The 21,598-nt window shown below is 47.5% G+C and overlaps 2 protein-coding genes across 12 annotated transcripts in view; one reads left to right on the top strand and one right to left on the bottom strand.

Moving 5' to 3' along the window:
- The first annotated feature begins 546 nt into the window (after nucleotides 1-546).
- ddo (D-aspartate oxidase) lies at nucleotides 547-8,211 on the top strand. 6 transcript variants are annotated; one of them, XM_031787816.1, is made up of 8 exons: nucleotides 547-723; nucleotides 1,299-1,370; nucleotides 3,489-3,672; nucleotides 6,165-6,273; nucleotides 6,494-6,670; nucleotides 6,856-7,015; nucleotides 7,123-7,217; nucleotides 7,427-8,211. In XM_031787816.1, the coding sequence occupies exons 2-8, from the start codon at nucleotides 1,362-1,364 to the stop codon at nucleotides 7,731-7,733; spliced, it is 1,041 nt and encodes a 346-aa protein (XP_031643676.1). In that variant the 5' UTR covers nucleotides 547-723; nucleotides 1,299-1,361; the 3' UTR covers nucleotides 7,734-8,211. The 6 variants fall into 6 exon arrangements, with proteins under 6 accessions (XP_031643676.1, XP_031643674.1, XP_031643672.1 ...); XM_031787814.1 differs by having other exon boundaries at nucleotides 3,486-3,672; XM_031787813.1 differs by lacking the exon at nucleotides 547-723 and adding an exon at nucleotides 1,011-1,165 and having other exon boundaries at nucleotides 3,486-3,672.
- Nucleotides 7,214-21,598, bottom strand: part of LOC109904287 (SAM and SH3 domain-containing protein 1) — a 101,049-nt gene continuing 86,664 nt past the window's right edge. For 4 of the 6 annotated variants that reach the window (XM_020501530.2, XM_031787811.1, XM_020501531.2 and 1 more), the window contains 12 exons: nucleotides 20,647-20,748; nucleotides 17,033-17,168; nucleotides 16,444-16,731; nucleotides 16,005-16,219; nucleotides 15,569-15,643; nucleotides 15,314-15,460; nucleotides 14,986-15,124; nucleotides 14,636-14,805; nucleotides 14,340-14,546; nucleotides 11,489-11,639; nucleotides 11,277-11,387; nucleotides 7,214-9,351 (listed from right to left, as the gene is read on the bottom strand). In XM_020501530.2, coding sequence (XP_020357119.1) covers nucleotides 8,768-9,351; nucleotides 11,277-11,387; nucleotides 11,489-11,639; nucleotides 14,340-14,546; nucleotides 14,636-14,805; nucleotides 14,986-15,124; nucleotides 15,314-15,460; nucleotides 15,569-15,643; nucleotides 16,005-16,219; nucleotides 16,444-16,731; nucleotides 17,033-17,168; nucleotides 20,647-20,748 — 2,325 coding nt within the window. In that variant the 3' untranslated portion in view covers nucleotides 7,214-8,767. The remainder of the gene's footprint in view (nucleotides 9,352-11,276; nucleotides 11,388-11,488; nucleotides 11,640-14,339; nucleotides 14,547-14,635; nucleotides 14,806-14,985; nucleotides 15,125-15,313; nucleotides 15,461-15,568; nucleotides 15,644-16,004; nucleotides 16,220-16,443; nucleotides 16,732-17,032; nucleotides 17,169-20,646; nucleotides 20,749-21,598) is intronic. The other 2 variants (XM_031787809.1, XM_031787808.1) reach the window with 2 other exon arrangements.

Here is a 21,598-nt window from a genome sequence, read left to right as displayed (position 1 = left end):
ATGGAGCAACTGTGTAAAGAAAAGGCGGAGGATATACTAAAAATGTCTGGTATGTAATTACATTTAATTCAAAATCACGGGTATGGGCGAGGGGACGGTCTAAAGTTATACTGTTACACTTGCATCCACGACAATGCGTGTGCTTGACAGGTGTGCGCGTTCCTGTAAAACGTCGTCCCAAATTAGCGCGAGGACGCGCTCTTTGAAAAGAGGGAGAAGTGCAACGACCCTGGGTTTATAAACGCGGATATCAACTGCCGTAAGAGCACGCGTGTTTTCATTGCAATACACACAAACTGTCCCCAAATGTGTCAAATGGGAAACATGTTTCTAGTAGTTACTACTGTCAAAGTCAAAATGAGCAAAATTGTAATAATTCACGAAAAAAAATTGCTTTATGGTCTTAATTGAAGGTTAGGCATAAGGATAGCAGTGTGGTTAAGGTTAGGTTTTATATCAGATTCTAAAATGATAAAACGGTAGAAATGGGCGGGGTTTGTGATTTTGTGGCTGTAGTAACTAGTGACGACCAGCATGCGGAGCTGGGTTTATCATAGACCAACAAGTGTACGCACACCAACAGCAGTGTTCTTGGATATTGGACCATTGGCTTTTATACTTGTCGAATTCTCAGCGCAGCTCAAGCAATTTCTCCAACTGTCAACACCTTCAAATGAACATTGGACGTGTACCCGAGACGCGTTGGTTGGGAATTGTGGGGAGGTGCGTGCTCGGGCAGTAGGCTCCCTGGGGCGGCAGGGTAGCCTAGTGGTTAGAGCGTTGGACTAGTAACCGGAAGGTTGCAAATTCATATCCCCGAGCTGACAAAGTACAAATCTGTCGTTCTGCCCCTGAACAGGCAGTTAACCCACTGTTCCTAGGCGGACATTGAAAATAAGAATTTGTTCTTAACTGACTTGCCTAGTTAAATAAAGTAGTGAGTGCCCTGCGGATTGTGGTCTCAGAGTTCGAATTGCTAACTGGTTGTGCATAACTACAACCAGTTAGCAAGTCAGAAATGTCAGTCTCCTAGTTCCGACTGGTATTTCAACGCAGTGTGTGGCAATGGGACGCCGGGCTATCGCGTCTGTGGACTATGTATGAGTGTGCTTAAAATATCAGGCATGCGCAGCAGTGAGCCACTGATCGTAATACGCTCTGATTGGTACAATTTTCCTATTTCCCACCAACCTTTGTTGTTGTCTAGCAAATAACTGTTTTTGTAGTCCACTGTCACGTAATTGTTTGACATTTAGTTCAGGTTCTTGTTTAATTGTAGGCGAATCTTTGTATTATAGGCGATATGACGTCTGCTCTCTAAGGTCAACTTGAAGAATGTTGGACAACCTTTTACAACAGACATGCAGTCGGTTAGTAGCCATTTTCTATGTCATAACTGTGTTTGTAGTTCTCCTACAGTACACTATGAACACTATGGTTATTAACAGATTAACAGATGAATAAAAAAAGACTTCACCGCTTCATAGCGCATCAGTAGTTGGCTGGATGCAAACTCATAAAGGCACACAGGATTTATTTGAATCCTTTCAGGACTTTAACCCCCGCAGAGTAGGGTGAAGTTGCCTCTAGACTCTGATCTCGGATCAGTTTTGCATTTCCCCCACTGATGTTTAAGGTTGGGTGAGGGGAACTGATCCTCTATCTGCGCATCCCACAGATACAAACTAGCCCGATGGAGAATTCTATTACATAATGATTTGGCTGTTCATTATGCAGAGTAGTAAGTTAGTTTGATACATTGTGACCTTGCACAGCCTGCAGGTAGGCCAAAACATTCGTTGGAGAAGTTCTGTTAGCCAATCATAATAGAATATGGGCAAATAGCAGCGTTTTATGTAAATGCCCTTAAGAAAACATATTGCAGTCAGAGTGCGGTATAACTGCAGTATCCTGCAATTACTGCATCCCAAATACCACAGGCGATTGGTTACTGAAGCTTCAAAGGGGTGATTATAATATTTTTCAACTTGCTCTATTTCACTTCAAAATCCCAAGCAGTGTTGGATACATTTAATCCAGATAAATCTAAATGTTGATTACAAAAGGTTGAATGTTTTAACACTTGAGTCAAGTGGAGTGGTTAGTGTATGTACAAATAACCCATTGTCATTTAATTGACATTAACCAACCAACGTATCCTTAAACTTCAGCCCCATGTTATATGTAAATATATACAAATGTAACCTTTTAACTAGGCAAGTCAATAAAGAACAAATTCTTATTTACAATGATGGTCTACCAAGAGGCAAAAGGCCTGATGCAGCGACGTGGCTGGGATCAGAAATAAACACGTAGGACTGGAACACTGCAATGCTGTTTCAGTTACCCCCCCCCCACACTCCCTTTTCTCCCCCCACACACTCCCCTTTCTCCCCCCACACACTCCCCTTTCTCCCCCCACACACTCCCCTTTCTCCCCCCACACACTCCCCTTTCTCCCCCCACACACTCCCCTTTCTCCCCCCACACACTCCCGGTCGCGCCACCTCATGGTTCTCCCGGTCGCGCTGCGACACTTGCACTGCTATTTTGATATGGATTTTGCATTTGATCATACTCCCCTTCCTGTATCACCTACAGGTGCTTTAACAAGGTAAACAGTGCCTTCGTAAACTAGTCAGACCCCTTGACTTTCCACATTTTGTTAGGTTACAACCTTGTTCTAAAATGGATTCAATTGAGGCCAAAGAGTTCAATCTTGGTTTCATCAAATCAGATAATCTTGTTACTCATGGTCAGAGTCTTTAGGTGCCTTTCTGGCTAATTCCAAGCGGGCTGTCATGTGCCTTTTCCTGAAGAGTGGCTTCTGTCTGGCCAGTCTACCATAAAGGCCTGATTGGTGGAGTGCTGCCTTCTCCCATCTGCACATAGGAACTCCAGAGCTCTGTCAGAGTGGCCATCGGGTTCTTGGTTACCTCCCCGACCAAGGCCCTTCTCCCCCAATTGCTTAGTTTGGCTGGGCGGCCAGGTTTAGGAAGAGTCTTGGTCGTTCAAAACTTCTTCCATTTAAGAATGATAGAGGCCACTGTGTTTTTGGGACCTTCAATGCTGCAGAAATGTTTTGGTACCCTTTCCCAGTTCTGTGCCTCGACACAATCCTGTCTCGGAGCTCTACTGACTATTCCTTTGACTTGTTTTTTTGCTCTGACATGCACTTGTGGGACCTTTTATATAGACAGGTGTGTGCCTTTCCAAATCATGTCCAATCAAGTTCTAGAAACATCTCAAGTAGGATCAATGGAAACAGGATACACCAAGTCTCATAGCAAAGGGTCTGAATACTTATGAGGTATTGTGAGTAGATTGCTGAGGAAATTATTTTGTTTAATCCATTTTAGAATAAAGCTGTAACATAACAAAATGTATAAAAAGTCAAGGGGTCTGAATACTTTCCAAAGGCACTGTATACACAGTATAACGCAGTACAAGTATTACAACTTTCCCTTATGACGTTTTTCTCCCAGCAGAATCATCCTATGATGAAGAGTATGACAGTCGTGGTGGTGGGTGGAGGTGTGGTTGGCTTCTCCACAGCTGTGTGCATCGCTGAGGCCCTCCCCTACTGCTCTGTGACCCTCATAGCTGACAGGTTTACCCCAGACACCACCAGCGACGTGGCTGCTGGGATCCTGATTTGCTCACCGTTCCCAGGTGAGGCATGGGCATCTCTTTATCCAGTGAATTAAGTTCATTAACAGTCATAATTTTTTTCCCTTCCTCCCTCCCTCTGTCCCTCTCCCCCCCTTTCTCTCTCCCTTCCCACCTTGCCCTCTGCCTTCCTCTCCCTCCCTCCATTCCTCCCTCCCTCTCCCTTTCTCTCCCTTAATTCCTCTCCCTCCATTCCTCACTCCCTCCAATGCCCCTCTATCCATTCCCCTCTCCCTCCATCCATTCCTCTCCCTCCATCCATTCCTCTTGCTCCCTCCATCCATTCCTCTCCCTCCATCCATTCCTCTTGCTCCCTCCATCCATTCCTCTTGCTCCCTCCATCCATTCCTCTTGCTCCCTCCATCCATTCCTCTTGCTCCCTCCATCCATTCCTCTTGCTCCCTCCATCCATTCCTCTTGCTCCCTCCATCCATTCCTCCCCTTCCCTCCATCCATTCCTCCCCTTCCCTCCATTCCTCCCCTTCCCTCCATTCCTCCCCTTCCCTCCATTCCATCCCCTTCCTCCATTCCTCCCTTCCCTCCATTCCTCCATTCCCCTCCATTCCTCCATTCCTCGCCCTCCCATCCATTCCTCCCCCGCTCTCCCATCCATTCCTCTCGCCCCCCCCCTCCCCATTCTTCTCGCCCCCCCTCCATTCATCTCTCGCCCCCCCTCCATTCATCTCTCGCCCCCCCTCCCCATTCTTCTCGCCCCCCACCCCCTCCCCATTCTTCTCTCGCCCCCCCCCCATTCTTCTCGCCCCCCCCTCCCCATTCTTCTCGCCCCCCTCCCCTCCCCATTCCTCTCGCCCCCCTCCCTCCCCATTCCTCTCGCCCCCCCTCCATTCCTCTCGCTCCCCCCTACATTCCTCTCTCCCTCTTCCCCCTTACATTCCTCTCTCCCTCCCCCCCTTACATTCCCCTCTCCCCCCCCCCTACATTCCCCTCTCCCTCCCCCCCTTACATTCCCCTCTCCCTCCCCCCCTTACATTCCCCTCTCCCTTCCCCCCACGTTCCCCTCTCCCTCCCCCCCTACATTCCCCTCTCCCTCCCCCCCTACATTCCCCTCTCCCTCCCCCCCTTACATTCCCCTCTCCCTCCCCCCCTTACATTCCCCTCTCCCTTCCCCCACGTTCCCCTCTCCCTCCCCCCCTACATTCCCCTCTCCCTCCCCCCCTACATTCCCCTCTCCCTCCCCCCCTACATTCCCCTCTCCCTCCCCCCTACATTCCCCTCTCCCTCCCCCCCTTACATTCCCCTCTCCCCCCCCCCCTTACATTCCCCTCTCCCTCCCCCCCTTACATTCCCCTCTCCCTCCCCCCCTTACATTCCCCTCTCCCTCCCCCCTTACATTCCTCCCCCCCTTACATTCCTCTCTCCCTCCCCCCTACAATCCTCTCCCTCCCCCCTACAATCCTCTCTCCCTCCCCCCTACATTCCTCTCTCCCTCCCCCCTACATTCCTCTCCCTCCCCCCCTTACATTCCTCTCTCCCTCTTCCCCCTTACATTCCTCTCTCCCTCCCCCCCTTACATTCCCCTCTCCCTCCCCCCCTTACATTCCCCTCTCCCTCCCCCCCTTACATTCCCCTCTCCCTCCCCCCCTTACATTCCTCTCTCCCTCCCCCCCTTACATTCCTCCCCCCCTCCCTTACATTCCTCCCCCCCTAACATTCCTCCCCCCCTAACATTCCTCTCTCCCTCCCCCCCTACAATCCTCTCCCTCCCCCCTACAATCCTCTCTCCCTCCCCCCTACATTCCTCTCCCTCCCCCCCCTACATTCCCCTCTCCCTCCCCCCCTTACATTCCCCTCTCCCTCCCCCCCTTACATTCCTCCCCCCCTAACATTCCTCTCCCTCCCCCCCTACAATCCTCTCCCTCCCCCCTACAATCCTCTCTCCCTCCCCCCTACATTCCTCTCCCTCCCCCCCTTACATTCCTCTCACCCTCCCCCCTTACATTCCTCTCTCCCTCCCCCCTTACATTCCTCTCCCTCCCCCCTTACATTCCTCTCTCCCTCCCCCCCTACATTACCCTCTCCCTCCCCCCCTACATTACCCTCTCCCTCCCCCCTACATTACCCTCTCCCTCCCCCCCTACATTACCCTCTCCCTCCCCCCCTACATTACCCTCTCCCTCCCCCCCTTACATTCCCCTCTCCCTCCCCCTTACATTCCTCTCTCCCTCCCCCTTACATTCCTCTCTCCCTCTTCCCCCTTACATTCCTCTCTCCCTCTTCCCCCTTACATTCCCCTCTCCCTCCCCCCCTTACATTCCTCTCACCCTCCCCCCCTACATTAATCTCTCCCTCCCCCCTTACATTCCTCTCTCCCTCCCCCCCTACATTCCTCTCTCCCTCCCCCCCTACATTCCTCTCTCCCTCCCCCCCTACATACCTCTCTCCCTCCCCCCCTACATACCTCTCTCCCCCCCCCCCCTTACATTCCTCTCACCCCCCCTCCATTCCTCTCTCCCTCCCCCCCACTTTCCCCCCAGATATCCCTCTGGAACAGCAGCAGAGGTGGTTCAAGGAGACGATTGATCACCTGTTGGCTATTGCCCAATCAGAACAGGCATCAGAGGCTGGGGTGTTGCTCAGCTCAGGGTAAGGATCCTCAACCATAAAGGAATGGATGCTGTATAGTGCACTATTTTTGACCAGAGCCAGAAGAGAAGTGCACTTTAGGGAATAGGGTGCCATATGAAACACAAGTTACAGCCAGTTCAATAGTTCTCTGACATTTATTCATAAGTTCTACTGGTTGAAAATGCTCACCACTGTGAAGGGGTTTGGTTATAACTGGTATTGATCATATATTTTTTAGATGGCAAATACACAAGGAGCTCCCTGTGGATAAGGTGCCATTCTGGTCTGCATTTGTGCTGGGTTTCCGAATCATGACAGACCGTGAACTGAAACGGTTTCCTGATCACAAGTTTGGCCAGGCGTTCACCACAGTGAAATGTGAATGTTCCAACTACCTGCCATGGATGGAGAAGAGGTCAATTCTTGGTCTTAGCTTGTTTTTACATCTATACTAGTCATGTGTTAATCTATTAACGGTTTTACTGTATCAGAAACATTAACAGCTACTCTATGTACTTCCTGAATTAAAATATAGATGGCTTTTGCTTTTTTTCTCAGTTTCAAATCTTTTATGACTGACTTTAAAAAGTGTTGTTTTAGGTTTAGAAAAGCAGGAGGCCAGGTTGTGAAGCAGAAAGTTAACGACCTCCAGGAACTAAGCAGCCAGGGATACGACGTCATCGTCAACTGCTCCGGTCTGGGCGCCAAGTCTCTAGTAGGGGACTCTCAGGTCTACCCTGTCAGGGGGCAGGTCCTCAAAGTGTGTATACATACACACACACACACACACACACACACACACACAGAGCTTGTAAATAAGCATTTCATTGTGCTGTATATGACCATAAACGTCCATATGATTTGAAGGTCCAGGCCCCTTGGCTCCAACACTTCATCCGGGATGGGGAAGGGCAGTCATATATCTACCCAGGGATGCACAGCGTGACAGTGGGCGGCACCAGGCAAGTCAAGTTTATTAGAAAACAGAATTGCGTCATGAAATAAGATGCTCTTTACCTGAGGAATACTCTGGAAAAACACATTACATAATGATAATGTAGAAAGTGGGATGCATGAATTACCACAAAACATCACATGTTCACTACAAGTTCAGTCTGTATGCTCTGTAGAAGAGAGACTTATCTTTTTGTGCGGCTGATTGGCTCTGTAGGCAGGTGGACGACTGGCGCCTGGAGGTTGACCCAGAGGACAGCCAGGACATCCTGGAGCGCTGTAGCAGCCTGGAGCCGTCCCTGAGCAGGGCCAGGGTCCTGGGGGAGTCTGTGGGGCTGAGACCCAGTAGGAAGAACGTCCGGGTGGAGAGAGAGATGGTCCTCCTGGGGAGCCGACAGGTACCGGTGGTGCATAACTACGGCCATGGGGGTTGGGGGGTCAGTCTGAGCTGGGGTACAGCCCTGGAAGCACTGGGACTGGTCAGGAAGTGTCTCCATGAGAGGCCCCCCAGGGCCAGGCTGTGAACACTACACAGATACTCTGCCATAGAAATCATTTCTGAATAACTTTGATATAATTACTTGATCTGCACTGTTTTTTCACACAATTAGTGATACCTGCTGCCATTGCACGTTAATGAAATTAAAGAAAGCAATGCGATTTTGCTCACTTGATATGATGCAAATAATTTCATGAAATCTCCACAGTGAAAAGTTATTTGAATTGTCATCTGAATGTTATGGAAGATACCAAGATGAATGACATTGACTTTTCCGTTTTAGAAAAAGTGGCAAAACCCCCGAGAGAAGGATATTTCAGACAAGAAATTGTTAATGGCTGAGGTAGAATAGTTAAAGTTACAGGGACTTGACATTTCACTAAGTATTGTCTTATGTTCAGATTTAAATCAATTCTAACTTTACAGAAAAATCAAAATCAAAAGACCTTGTTTTTTTGTATTGCTTTAATGACACTCAAATCTTAATAAAACTAATTGTGTCATCCTCAGTCACAGTATTTCATATACAGTATTAACATAACTCACTGCTTGGCAATGTTCATACTAGTTTAGAATCAAACAGGGTTAAAGGTGAAATATGATAGGAAACCCAGTAAGCTGCAGTAAGATCTATTTTTGTCAGTTATCAGTCTGTGAACCTCCAGCTGTGGTCGTCAACACATCTGGTACTTCTTAGTACTACCATAGTACTGTATATGTGGTGAGAGCCCATTTATCTTGTCAGATATCTCCAGTCTTTCCTCCAGGATGGATCCCGACCTGACCGGTGTAGTTTTCCTTCCCACAGCAGACTTGAGTCCTGTCGCTTCAGACTAAGGAGGAGTGTCTGCACGGTCAGTCTGAGGTGCAGGGCTGGGTTGCTGCTTGTGTAATAACTATATACATTCTCCAAAGAGGTGTTGTCTAAAGACTAGTGTTCAGAGGCACGGTCCTAGTCACTTGTCATTGCTGGCGGGTGATGATACACATGGGTTTGGGTTTGACAGGGAAGGCTTGGCAAAACAATGCTTGGGCCTACTTCCCGCGATGGAGGGGATATTAAGGTATGTTAACCTGGGAACTTCTATGTTCAACTAACATACAAGGCAGAACACTACAAGGTGTGTTGAGCAGTGGTTGTGAGGGTGGGTAGGGTCCTTCTGAGTGTCTTAGTAGGTGCGGTAGAGCCTCTTGTGTAGGTTCTCCCTGTACCCCGGCCTTGGACATGGTGGTATGAGCTGGCTCTAGGTCTTCCAGGGTGTGTTCAGTGGTGTGAAGGCTCAGGTCTGAGTGGAGCTCCCCCAGGGAGATGCAAGGCCGCAGCAGCCCCAGGGCTGTGGGACTAGGCCTACCTCTCAGCCACAGCTCCTCACAGCTCCAGCTCCTCAGCAGCAGCGTGGCTATATGGGTGTCTCTGTGATGGCTCTGGCCCCGCTCTGGTCTCAGGTTGTAGCTGGTCATGGGGACTATTAGAGATGGTAAGGTAGAGGCCTGGTTCTCTGATCTGGTCTGTAGGGTGGTTTTGCTGGGGTGAGTCAGGGGGAGGCTGAAGGGGAGGCTGGGGTTCTCTGGTGAAGGGAGGTGACTGGACTCACAACCTGACGAGGACCTGCTCATGGAAGATGTCTTCTTGCCCCTCCCTCCTGAAACAAACAGGCATTGTTAATGGATTAAGATGCCGGCCTTTTCAGAGGAGCTGAAATACATGGATGGAAACATAACTGTAAAAAAAAATAAAAGCATTCCTTGTATTGTGAAAGCTTATGAAGCATAATGTCCAGTAGAGATGACTGATGAGGGAAATAAGCAGGCAGACCGGTCTAGTAAACCACGGAGTAGTTTATTCCATTCTCGGGGTCTCACTATGCCAGTGGCACACTTTAGAACTGTTCAAAGACCGGTTATGTCCCAAATGGCGCCCCATTTCCCAATGTAGTAATCGCACCATGTAGTGCACTATTGGTCTTGATTAAAAGCAGTGTACTACATATGGAATAGGGTTCCATTTGGGACAGACAGATATACCAGTATAACTCCTAGCATCAGAAGAGCTATGGGAAGATCGCCCTGAGCTGTATGTAACACTGATTTTAAGGTATCGTCAGCTATAACACACAGCTTATCTTATAAACATTAGTCTTTTTTTCCCAGTCACAACTATGTATTTTGATGCGCCCACAATTAATGTACAAAAATGTTGCGGCACCATTTTAACCAGTAAATATTTTTACTTTGTCTCCCCAATTTCGTGATATGCAATTGGTAGTTAGTCTTGTCCCATCGTTGTAACTTCCCGTACAGACTCGGGAGAGGCAAAGGTTGAAAGCCTTGTGTCCCCCGAAACACGACCCTGCCAAGTCACACTGCTCGCTTAACCCGGAAGCCAGCTGCACCAATGTGTCAGAGGAAACACTGTCCAACTGGCGACCGTGTCAGCGTGCCCACGCCCACAGGAGTCGCGGCCAGCTGCGACACAGCCCGGGATCTTTAATTGAACCATTTACTAACTCTGAATCTTGCATTAAGCATGTCTGTCTTTATGCACATCATATTGTTCTACATTACATGATTCTGAACTAGAAAAATATACACACAAAAGCAGCACATCTTGAGAAATATACAGGTGTAGACAGTCCTCGTCATAAACTCTCCACCAGGGCTGATGACATTCACAACAGCCTTCATAAATCATCACTGTAATTTTAAAGACTAAAACCAAAGCAAATAACCACAATAATAAAAGGTACAGTTATCAAATAAAGCTTCCATAGTAAATATATATAAGTAGTTCTGAAGTCTTTTTTTTTTTACTACAGCAGTCATCATTTTCAGCCAATGCAAAGACAGATCTATTCCTGTGTAGGTCCAGAAGCAGCTCTACAGAACACATTGTACAGGTCTCTGGAGATAGTGGAGTGGGTGAGTGTAGGAGCATGAGAGTTAGCTCTCCTCTCCCTTCTACACAAGCAGAGCTAGATCGATACCCTCATCAGTTCTACTCTGTTCTGGTTAAATGAAAAAAGAGCCAGAAGAACAGGGCCCGTATTAAAAAATAGTCTCAGAGTAGAAGTGCTGATCTAGGATCTGGTCCTCCCTGCTGTGTATTAAATCGGATCTAAATGTCAAAACTGATCCAATATCAGCAGTCCTACCCAGAGACACTGAATACAGGCCCAGATGACTAAAGATGCCTGCAGATGGAGGGCAGTAGAGTATAGAGTTGATGAGAAGAGCACTGTCTGATGATAAGAGAGTCCTTTACTCCCACGGTGCAGAGAAACAAAAGAAAGTCACATTGGGAAAAAATTTGCTATAGCCAAGTCTCTCTCTCAGGGGCCTTAGAACTCAGTTTGGAATGCTCAAGCTATGAGTGAAGAAAGGAGCCCATGGCATCCCTTAGAGGATGAAGAGGTTGTAGAAGACTCATGGTAGCCCTTAGAGGATGAAGAGGTTGTAGAAGACTCATGGCAGCCCTTAGAGGATGAAGAGGCTGGAGAAGACTCATGGCAGCAAGAAGTGGATGAAGATGGGAAAGAGGAGAGTCAGAGTCGAGTCAGGCTGCCGTTACCATTCTCCAGGTTCTCATTGCTCTCATAACAGCCAGAGTCTCGTGGGAAGTCCCCCAGTAGGCCGCTACGGTCCAGTAACAGCTTCTCCTGAGAACCCTGGTCGCTGCTACCTGTAGGATACAACACCCCCAGCAGAGGGACATCCGTCATACAACAAATTGTGTTTGTGGGGGTATGTGTGGGGGCATGTGTGGGGGGTGTGTGTACTAACCATCGTACTCCTGAATTAGCTCCACAGCGGTGAGCAGCACAGCTCTGTGTTGAGGGTCTCTGATGTTGAGCTCATCTAGATCTTCCTCTTCTAGAAGCTTCAAGGTGTCCAGGTCCTCATAGCCGTTAAACAGGAAGGTAGGCAGGTGCTCCTGGGGGAGGGGTGAGAAGGACAGAGGGGTGACAGGGTAAGCTTTGGTCACGTAGCCAACTTAAAAACTTAAAATAAACATCAAAAGGAGAAGGATCTTAACAGCATTCAAGTGTGAACGTCTGTATATACATAGTCTAGTGCAAGTCGTCACTGTGAGTTAGTCTAGACCAGTGGTTCCCCAACTTTTTATAGTCCCGTACCTCTTCAAACATTCAACCTCTAGCTGCGTACCCCTCTAGCACCAGGGTCAGCGCACTCTCAAATGTTGTTTTTTTGCCATCATTGTAAGCCCGCCACACACACACACACACACACACACACACACTATACGAAACATTTATTAAACATAAGAAGGAGAGTGAGTTTGTCACTTCCCACGAGCCGGGTTGTGACAAAGAGCTCTTATAGGACCAGGGCACAAATGATAACAATCAATAATTTTGCTCTTTATTTAACCATCTTTTATCAAAAACTGTGAATAACTTACCACAGGTTAATGAGAAGGGTGTGCTTGAAAGGATGCACATAACGCTGCAATGTTGGGTTGTATTGGAGAGTCTCAATTAATTTTCTGTGCCTGTATTTAGTTTCATGCTAGTGAAGGCTGAGAATCCACTCTCACATAGGTATGTGGTTGCGAAGGGCGTCAGCATCTTAACAGCGCGATTTGCCAAGGCAGGATACTCTGAGTGCAGCCCAATCCAGAGATCTGGCAGTGGCTTCTGATTAAATGAAATTTTCACAGAACCGCTTGTTGCAATTTTTACGAGGCTCTCTTGTTCAGATATCGGTAAGTGGACTGGAGGCAGGGCATGAAAGGGATAACGAATCCAGTGGTTTGTGTCATCCGTTTCAGGAAAGTACCTGCGTAATTGTGTACCCAACTCACTCAGGTGCTTGGCTATATCACATTTGACATTGTCCGTAAGCTTGAGTTCATTTGCACACAAATAAATCATATAAATGATGGAAAGACCTGTGTGTTGTCCTTGTTAATGCAGACAGAAAAGAGCTACAACTTCTTAATCATAGCCTCAATTTTGTCCCGCACATTGAATATAGTTGGAGAGTCCCTGTAATCCTAGATTCAGATAATTCAGGCGAGAAAAAACATTAGCTAGATAGGCCAGTCGTGTGATAAACTCATCAATGCAAGCGGTCAGACAAGTGAAAATTATGGTCAGTAAAGAAAAAACTTTAAACTCGTCTCTCAATTCTAAAAAAATACTGTCAATACTTTGCCAATGATAACCTGCACACTTCTGTATGTTGTGAAAGCATTACATGTCGCTGCCCATATCATTACATAGTGCAGAAAATACACGAGAGTTCAGGGGCCTTGCTTTAACACAGTTAACCATTTTCACTGTAGTGTCAAAAGTCTTTCAAACTGTCAGGCATTCCCTTGGCAGCAAGAGCCTCTCGGTGGATGCTGCAGTGACCCAAGTGGCGTCGGGAGCAACTGCTTGCACGCGCATTACCATTCCACTATGTCTCTGTCATGGCTTTTGCTCCATTAGTACAAATACCAACATGAGCAGCAGCTACGTTTGGCTACATACGGACTGTTAGTGGAATTCCCACGAGAGAGTAACGGTTGATGTGATTGGATGTTAATTATTTGACTAGGCTATCTGTTTTGACATTGTGTTGTGAGTGAATTACATTTTTATTTGGCATCCTCCCCGACGGCATTGCGTATACCCCAGTTTCTGAATACCTGTACTACTAGTCATGACTATGAGTTAGTCTAGTTCTAGTCATGACTATGAGTTAGTCTAGTTCTAGTCATGACTGAGTTAGTCTAGTTCTAGTCATGACTGAGTTAGTCTAGTTCTAGTCATGACTATGAGTTAGTCTAGTTCTAGTCATGACTATGAGTTAGTCTAGTTCTAGTCAAGACTGAGTTAGTCTAGTTCTAGTCAAGACTGAGTTAGTCTAGTTCTAGTCATGACTGAGTTAGTATAGTTCTAGTCATGACTGAGTTAGTCTAGTTCTAGTTATGACTATGAGTTAGTCTAGTTCTAGTTATGACTATGAGTTAGTCTAGTTCTAGTTATGACTATGAGTTAGTCTAGTTCTAGTCATGACTATGAGTTAGTCTAGTTCTAGTCATGACTATGAGTTAGTCTAGTTCTAGTCATGACTATGAGTTAGTCTAGTTCTAGTCATGACTATGAGTTAGTCTAGTTCTAGTCATGACTATGAGTTAGTCTAGTTCTAGTCATGACTATGAGTTAGTCTAGTTCTAGTCATGACTGAGTTAGTCTAGTTCTAGTCATGACTATGAGTTAGTCTAGTTCTAGTCAAGACTGAGTTAGTCTAGTTCTAGTCAAGACTATGAGTTAGTCTAGTTGTAGTCATGACTATGAGTTAGTCTAGTTCTAGTCATGACTATGAGTTAGTCTAGTTGTAGTCATGACTGAGTTAGTCTAGTTCTAGTCATGACTATGAGTTAGTCTAGTTCTAGTCATGACTGAGTTAGTCTAGTTCTAGTCATGACTGAGTTAGTCTAGTTCTAGTCATGACTGAGTTAGTCTAGTTCTAGTCATGACTGAGTTAGTCTAGTTCTAGTCATGACTATGAGTTAGTCTAGTTCTAGTCATGACTATGAGTTAGTCTAGTTCTAGTGATGACTATGAGTTAGTCTAGTTCTAGTCATGACTATGAGTTAGTCTAGTAGAAGTAAAGTCATTACTTTGAGGTTGATGCGCACCAGGAGTTCCTCTACAGAGGTGGGTTTGGGCTGCCCTCCCTTCCTCCTTCGTCGGGGGTGTTTAGGTTGGTCTTCCTCCTCAGCCAGAACGTCCACGTAGATGAACTTAAACGTCCCCACCTTATTGTTCAGCAGGCCCATCCACGTCCCCATTGGAGGCTTGCTGATGATGTCAATGACATCACCTCTCTGCAAATCAGGAACAGTCACTGTGATTCGTTCGTTTGGATAATGTGTGTGTACGTGCATGTGTACGTGCATGCGTACGTGCATTTTACCTTCAGTTTGAGAGAGTCAGTGTCGTAGGGGCTGGGGGTGGAGTCCGTGTGCACCATGGCTCGACCACAGAAGGGTCCTCTGTAGGGAGGCTCATCCTCCTCTCCATCCTCAGACTTCACACTCCCTCTGTTGCTGTTAGAGGAGTCGGTGGTGCCCACCGTATGACCACCTGTAAACAATAAGAAATGGGAGGAGCCATTCAAATTATCTCTAAACCACATTGAGATCTATAGTAAATGAACATGCGGGTTGGGGGGCTAGAGTTTTCTGTTCTGCCTGCTGGTCACTGTAAATAACAGTTTCACTTTGGAATATAAGAGGAGCCCCCCCCCCCCCACACAGTACTTACTTATGGAGCTCTGTCCACTGAGGGAGCTCCTCAGGCTCTCCACTGACCCTCCAGCCTTCAGCTTGGGTTTCTCCAGAGAGTCGCTGTCTGTGAGGCTGTTGGGGGACTGGGGCCCTCTGGAAATAGCATCTGGGCTTGACTGGAGGGGGTACAGAGACATGGTTATTACATGTTTACTAAATATTTAGTCCAGCTTAATCTCTTGATGATCATCATGAACCAAGTCCAATGAATTGCCACCAGGGACACTAGCTAGAGAGTAGGTACGGTTTGACTACTGGAGCATTTAGCATACATAGATAATTGAATTCCATGGAGTCTGACATACCTGCTCGGGGAGAGAGCAGTGGTATCTCTTGGAGATGTGCTTTCTCATTGTCTCTTTTACCGACTTCACTTTCTTGCCCAAAGAGATTTGAGGGTTTGTCAGTGGAGACTTGACTACATCTTTCACACTGGCATCCCCATCTTTAATCTAAAGTTAGTATGCAGTGTGAGGAGACAGAAAAGCTTCATGAAACGAAGGTACTGAAAAACAAAACAATACCAATTCAATGAATCAAATGAATATTAACCTACTTACAGTGAGGTCAGGGTCACTGTTGACCATGTGCAGGGACCGGTTGGTCAGATCAAATCCTCCAAAGCTACAGGTTCTCTGTAATCACCTTATAAATATCACTTTCATATGATAGACATATTGACAGGTTCATCAATCAAACATATAGGACTTTGTGGTTCTGTGTGAAGATAGTTTTGGACTGAGGGAACATACAACCGCTCCTAGCCTGGTCCCAGATGCTAAATCAATTGCTGTCATTGTTGAGCCAAACATTAATTTCAATAAGGAGTTGGCAAGGGAGCAGAATTAGACTAGTACCCAGGCTAGACTGGCCATGACTAAAGCTATAGACTACACAGTCCACACACAAAGGTTGCGTCCCAAATGGCACCCTATTCCCTATATAGTGCACTACTATTGACGGTCGCCATTTCCAAAGCAGCCAAAGACTACTCACGCCATGGTAGCTGAGTGGGCTGAGTACTCTCCTGATCTCACCATCCGTGACCGACCGGGCCATCCTAGGTCCATCCCCTCTACCACCAACCTCTATCTCTGACATGGAGGAACCAGTACCGCCGGCCCCCGTCGCTCTCCCCTCTCCGCTGGGGCCAGTGTCCGGGTGGCTCCCTGGGCTACAGGCTGGGCTGGAGCTCCTGGGGCTGGATCCTCCTATACCGGGTACAGGGAGAGAACATGCGCAACTCTTATCATCTTGCTTATACAAATGTAGTGTGCTAAAAATAGATCACATCAAAAAATAAAATTTTAAAAACATCCAACACTGGGATATAAGTAGCAATTAAAAGTTTAGTTTTAATAATCTCATAGCAACACCACGTCTGAAGAAAAACAATAATTTTCCTGAAGAAAAATTGTGTGACTTGCTTCTTCACCTGTCTTACTGAAGGCCCTGAAGAGCTGCTGGCTGGTGATGGAGACTGTATCCAGACTGTGGGTGTGTGTGGCACTGCTGCAAGCGTCCAAGGAGGAGGAGGAGGATGGGGAGGTGGTCAGGTTGTCGGAGTCTTGAAGGTCATAGGTCAGCTGGTTGTGCAGGGAGGAGGCCAGGGAGTCAACGTGGTGACACCCCCCAGACATAGGCTGTTTCTTCTGAACCCCAGAGTACAGGGGAAGAGAGGACATGGTATCACCCAGGATAGGCCCGTCCATGCTCAGAGATTCTGGGAGAGACAGGGGGGGTGGCAGGAGTAGGAAGGACAGGTTTGTGGCAGAGTCAGGGAATGTCATGACAATGCGATGTGTAATGGATGACAACTCAACTTGTATTAGAAGTAGGTATTTTATTTTTTTCACTAAGTGACCAACAACACAGTTAGTCTGTAGTTTATACCAAACAATGTAAAGGCATCACATCTACACCCTAATGGGACTTGTCCCAATCACATCTAATTTCAGATTCTTTATGTAATAAATAGCACTGTAGTTTAATAAATGAAAGACTACTGCAGTGACCAGTCTCACCCTCAGACCCAGGGTTCTTGGACTCGTCGATCCTGATGAGCTTCTTGCGCACCCTGCGACTGGAGGTGACCAGCTTATGGAGCCGTCTGAATGTCCCAGACTCCTCCTGTTCACCATCTGACTGCTCACACAACTGCTGAAGAAGAGAGACGAACCAGGTTAGAAGGCCAGCAGTGGGGAAGGAGAGGAGACCCAGTTAGAGGTAGAGGGGGCGGGGGCGGGGACCCAGTTAGAGGTAGAGGGGGCGGGGACCCAGTTAGAGGTAGAGGGGGCGGGGACCCAGTTAGAGGTAGAGGGGGTGGATGATAATAGTAGTCAGTAGTTCTCAAGCCTTGAAATCTGTGAAAATAATGTTTATTTGGCTTGCTTATAAAGTTTGTATAAGTACAATATTTCACCCTTTCTGGGAAATGCACAGTTTTATTTAACTAGGCAAGTCAGTTAAGAACACATTCTTAATTACAATGACGGCCTAGGAACAGGGGGGTTAACTGCCTTGTTCAGGGGCAGAACGAAATATGTTTACCTTGTCAGCTCAGGGATTCGATCTAGCAACCTTTTGGTTACTGGCCCACCTAACCTACCTAACTATTATTGTTGAGGTAGAGACCACATGTAGCATATGAGCTCAAAATAAGTACTGATGGGTCAAACCGGAGTGTAGACTTGCAGTCGATGTAAAGGCACGGGTCAGGTACGGATCAGGCACGGGTCAGTCGATGTAAAGGCACTGGTCAGTCGATGTAAAGGCACAGGTCAGGTCGGGTCAGTCGATGTAAAGGCACGGGTCAGGTACGGATCAGGCACGGGTCAGGTACGGATCAGGCACGGGTCAGGCACGGGTCAGTCGATGTAAAGGCACAGGTCAGGCACGGGTCAGTCGATGTAAAGGCACAGGTCAGGTACGGGTCAGTCGATGTAAAGGCACGGGTCAGGTACGGGTCAGTCTATGTAAAGGCACGGGTCAGGTACGGGTCAGTCGATGTAAAGGCACGGGTCAGGCACGGGTCAGTCGATGTAAAGGCACAGGTCAGGTACGGGTCAGTCGATGTAAAGGCACGGGTCAGGTACGGGTCAGTCTATGTAAAGGCACGGGTCAGGTACGGGTCAGTCGATGTAAAGGCACGGGTCAGGCACGGGTCAGTCGATGTAAAGGCACAGGTCAGGTACGGGTCAGTCGATGTAAAGGCACGGGTCAGGTACGGGTCAGTCGATGTAAAGGCACGGGTCAGGTACGGGTCAGTCGATGTAAAGGCACGGGTCAGGTACGGGTCAGTCGATGTAAAGGCACTGGTCAGGTACGGGTCAGGCACGGGTCAGTCGATGTAAAGGCACGGGTCAGTCGATGTAAAGGCACGGGTCAGGTACGGGTCAGACGATGTAAAGGCACGGGTCAGTCGATGTAAAGGCACAGGTCAGGCATGGGTCAGTCGATGTAAAGGCACAGGTCAGGCACGGGTCAGTCGATGTAAAGGCACAGGTCAGGTACGGGTCAGTCGATGTAAAGGCACGGGTCAGTCGATGTAAAGGCACGGGTCAGGTACGGATCAGGCACGGGTCAGTCGATGTAAAGGCACGGGTCAGTCGATGTAAAGGCACGAGTCAGGTACGGGTCAGACGATGTAAAGGCACGGGTCAGTCGATGTAAAGGCACAGGTCAGGTACGGGTCAGTCGATGTAAAGGCACGGGTCAGTCGATGTAAAGGCACGGGTCAGGTACGGATCAGGCACGGGTCAGTCGATGTAAAGGCACGGGTCAGTCGATGTAAAGGCACGAGTCAGGTACGGGTCAGACGATGTAAAGGCACGGGTCAGTCGATGTAAAGGCACAGGTCAGGCACGGGTCAGTCGATGTAAAGGCACAGGTCAGGCACGGGTCAGTCGATGTAAAGGCACAGGTCAGGCACGGGTCAGTCGATGTAAAGGCACGGGTCAGGCACTGGTCAGTCGATGTAAAGGCACAGGTCAGGCACGGGTCAGTCGATGTAAAGGCACAGGTCAGGTACGGGTCAGTCGATGTAAAGGCACGGGTCAGTCGATGTAAAGGCACGGGTCAGGTACGGATCAGGCACGGGTCAGTCGATGTAAAGGCACGGGTCAGTCGATGTAAAGGCACGAGTCAGGTACGGGTCAGACGATGTAAAGGCACGGGTCAGTCGATGTAAAGGCACAGGTCAGGCACGGGTCAGTCGATGTAAAGGCACGGGTCAGGCACTGACTAACAGTTGTGCGCCAGAAAACAAAAGGTTTGCAAACTGGAATTTCCTATTAAATGAATAGATGTCAGAGTAGGCCACAGCAGATAGAACTTATTCATATTTAGTGTCTGTAGCATTGGTCAGAAAACAACACATTTGCTCACAGTGGATCAACAGTTTATGTACTACACCACAGCTATAAGATCAGAAGCTTTTACACATGTCATTTTTACATGCTCATGATGACATGTGCTAAAGCTAGCCATAGTTACAGAGAAATAAACCATATGTAAAAGCTACAGCTAGCCATAGTTAGTGAGAAATAAACCTTATGTGAAAGCTACAATTGTGAACCAGAGGAGAAATAGAAACCATAGCTATGATTTCTTTAAATATAGCCAAGCAGACATCTGACCACGAGCGCTCATCTTGTAATCTTGTCACAGCAGAGCGAGACTCTGGGTCTTGGTGAGCTGTGAGCACTTAATGTCCACCTCATTCACTGTTTTTATACTGGCTACATCATAGTATGCATAGCATCTTGAACCATTAAATATGATGCCTATTCTGCATAAGACGTACAGCAACGTCTTGAGCATGCAGGTTTCGTCTTGGTAAAAAGAAACGAGTTAAGATTCTAATGATTATGAGAGTAATTATTTACAGCACTATAGTTGTGTAGTGCTGTTGTTCTTGAGTGTGTGCAAAGAAAGGGAATTGCACACAATATAGTCTTACGTAATCACTGGAAGATTATGTTGACGTTAGAAGCCGCAGATACACGGAGCCAAGAACTAGCAGGAAAATAACTGATGCCGCCAGAAACATCTGCATCAATTTCAAAAGATAAATTCATAGCTCCTAAACACTGTTTTTTGGAGAGCATGTGGTCAAAAAGAAGGGTAACAGTGGGAGGATGGATAGAACGACTGGAGAAATGACGAGAGAGAAACCGAATGAGGCCATCCAGACTACATCTGAAATATGTTGGCTGGACCGGAACCCCCTAATCACTGCAACCCCCTAATCGCAACCATGCAGAAAAGAGCTGTGGCCGGCATAATGCAGCACAATAGGGGTTAGCAGGCGCTTTGACTGGGATGAATAGCGGTCTGCCTGGATGGCATGCCTGTTGGGAGAGGGTCTGGTGAGGGGGAGTAGGTTACAGGGGCCCGGTTCATGGAGAGAGGGGAGAAGGAGGGTGAGAGAGAGGGAGGGGGGAAGGAGGGTGAGAGGGGGGAAGGCGGGTGAGAGGGGGGAAGGAGGGTGAGAGGGAGGGAGGGAGCGAGGGGGGGGTGAGGGAGGGAGGGTGAGAGGGAGGGACAGAGGGTGAGAGGGAGGGAGGGGGGAGAGAGATTCTCATACTATACATATCATAAACCAAAGAATAGAAGCGACACTTATATCAACACTTACATTGCTGGTGGAGGACTCATTCAAGGTCGGACTGGGAGCATCAGACCATTCTGTAAGATCAGTGCTGCAGGTCTGTCTGCTCTGGGTCTCAAACTCCTTCAGCTGTGAGGAGGAGAGGAAAGGAGAGAGCAGGAGAGGGGAGAGGAAAGGAGAGAGGGGGAAAGGAAAGGAGATAGGAGGAAAGGAAAGGAGAGAGGAGGAAAGGAAAGGAGAGAGGAGGAGGAGAGGAAGAGAAAGAAGAGGAAAGGAGAAAGAGAGGAGAGGAAGAAATTCAGTTTAAGCTAGAGTTATGTTTTTTTACATTTGGATGCGTCTCAATCCACCACATCTGCGGTGAAAGGTGGCAGAGCTAGAGCGAAAATCGGTCTTCAGGAAAACACCTGTAGCATCGGAACGGTTCGACCTACAGGCGTCACTGGACTGAATGGAAGTCTGAAGGTAGTTTTGTGCCTACGCAAATAAATATATATATACACCCTAAGCTTTCTAATATCTCCTACATATAGGACAAACAATTGGCCAAAATTTGTTTAAATCGGTTGTTAGTAATATATATATATTTTTTAAGTTATATTTTTTGGGGGGCGCGGTACCTCGTTTAAACCCCTGCTGTACCTCGTTTAACCCCCTGCAGTACCTCGTTTAACCCCCTGCAGTACTACTTTGAGAACCCCTGCAATATAGTATACAGTATAGAGTATGACATACGGTTATCAATGATTTATGACGCCTTTATGGATGCTCCAATGATGCCTTTATGGATGCTCCAATGACGCCTTTATGGATGCTCCAATGACACCGTTATGGATGCTCCAATGACACCGTTATGGATGCTCCAATGACACCTTTATGGATGCTCCAATGACACCTTTATGGATGCTCCAATGACACCTTTATGGATGCTCCAATGACACCTTTATGGATGCTCCAATGACACCTTTATGGATGCTCC

The sequence above is a fragment of the Oncorhynchus kisutch genome, linkage group LG14 (assembly GCF_002021735.2).
Source record: "Oncorhynchus kisutch isolate 150728-3 linkage group LG14, Okis_V2, whole genome shotgun sequence".
NCBI classification, from domain to species: Eukaryota; Metazoa; Chordata; class Actinopteri; order Salmoniformes; family Salmonidae; genus Oncorhynchus; species Oncorhynchus kisutch.
This window is presented reverse-complemented; position numbering and strand designations above follow the sequence as displayed.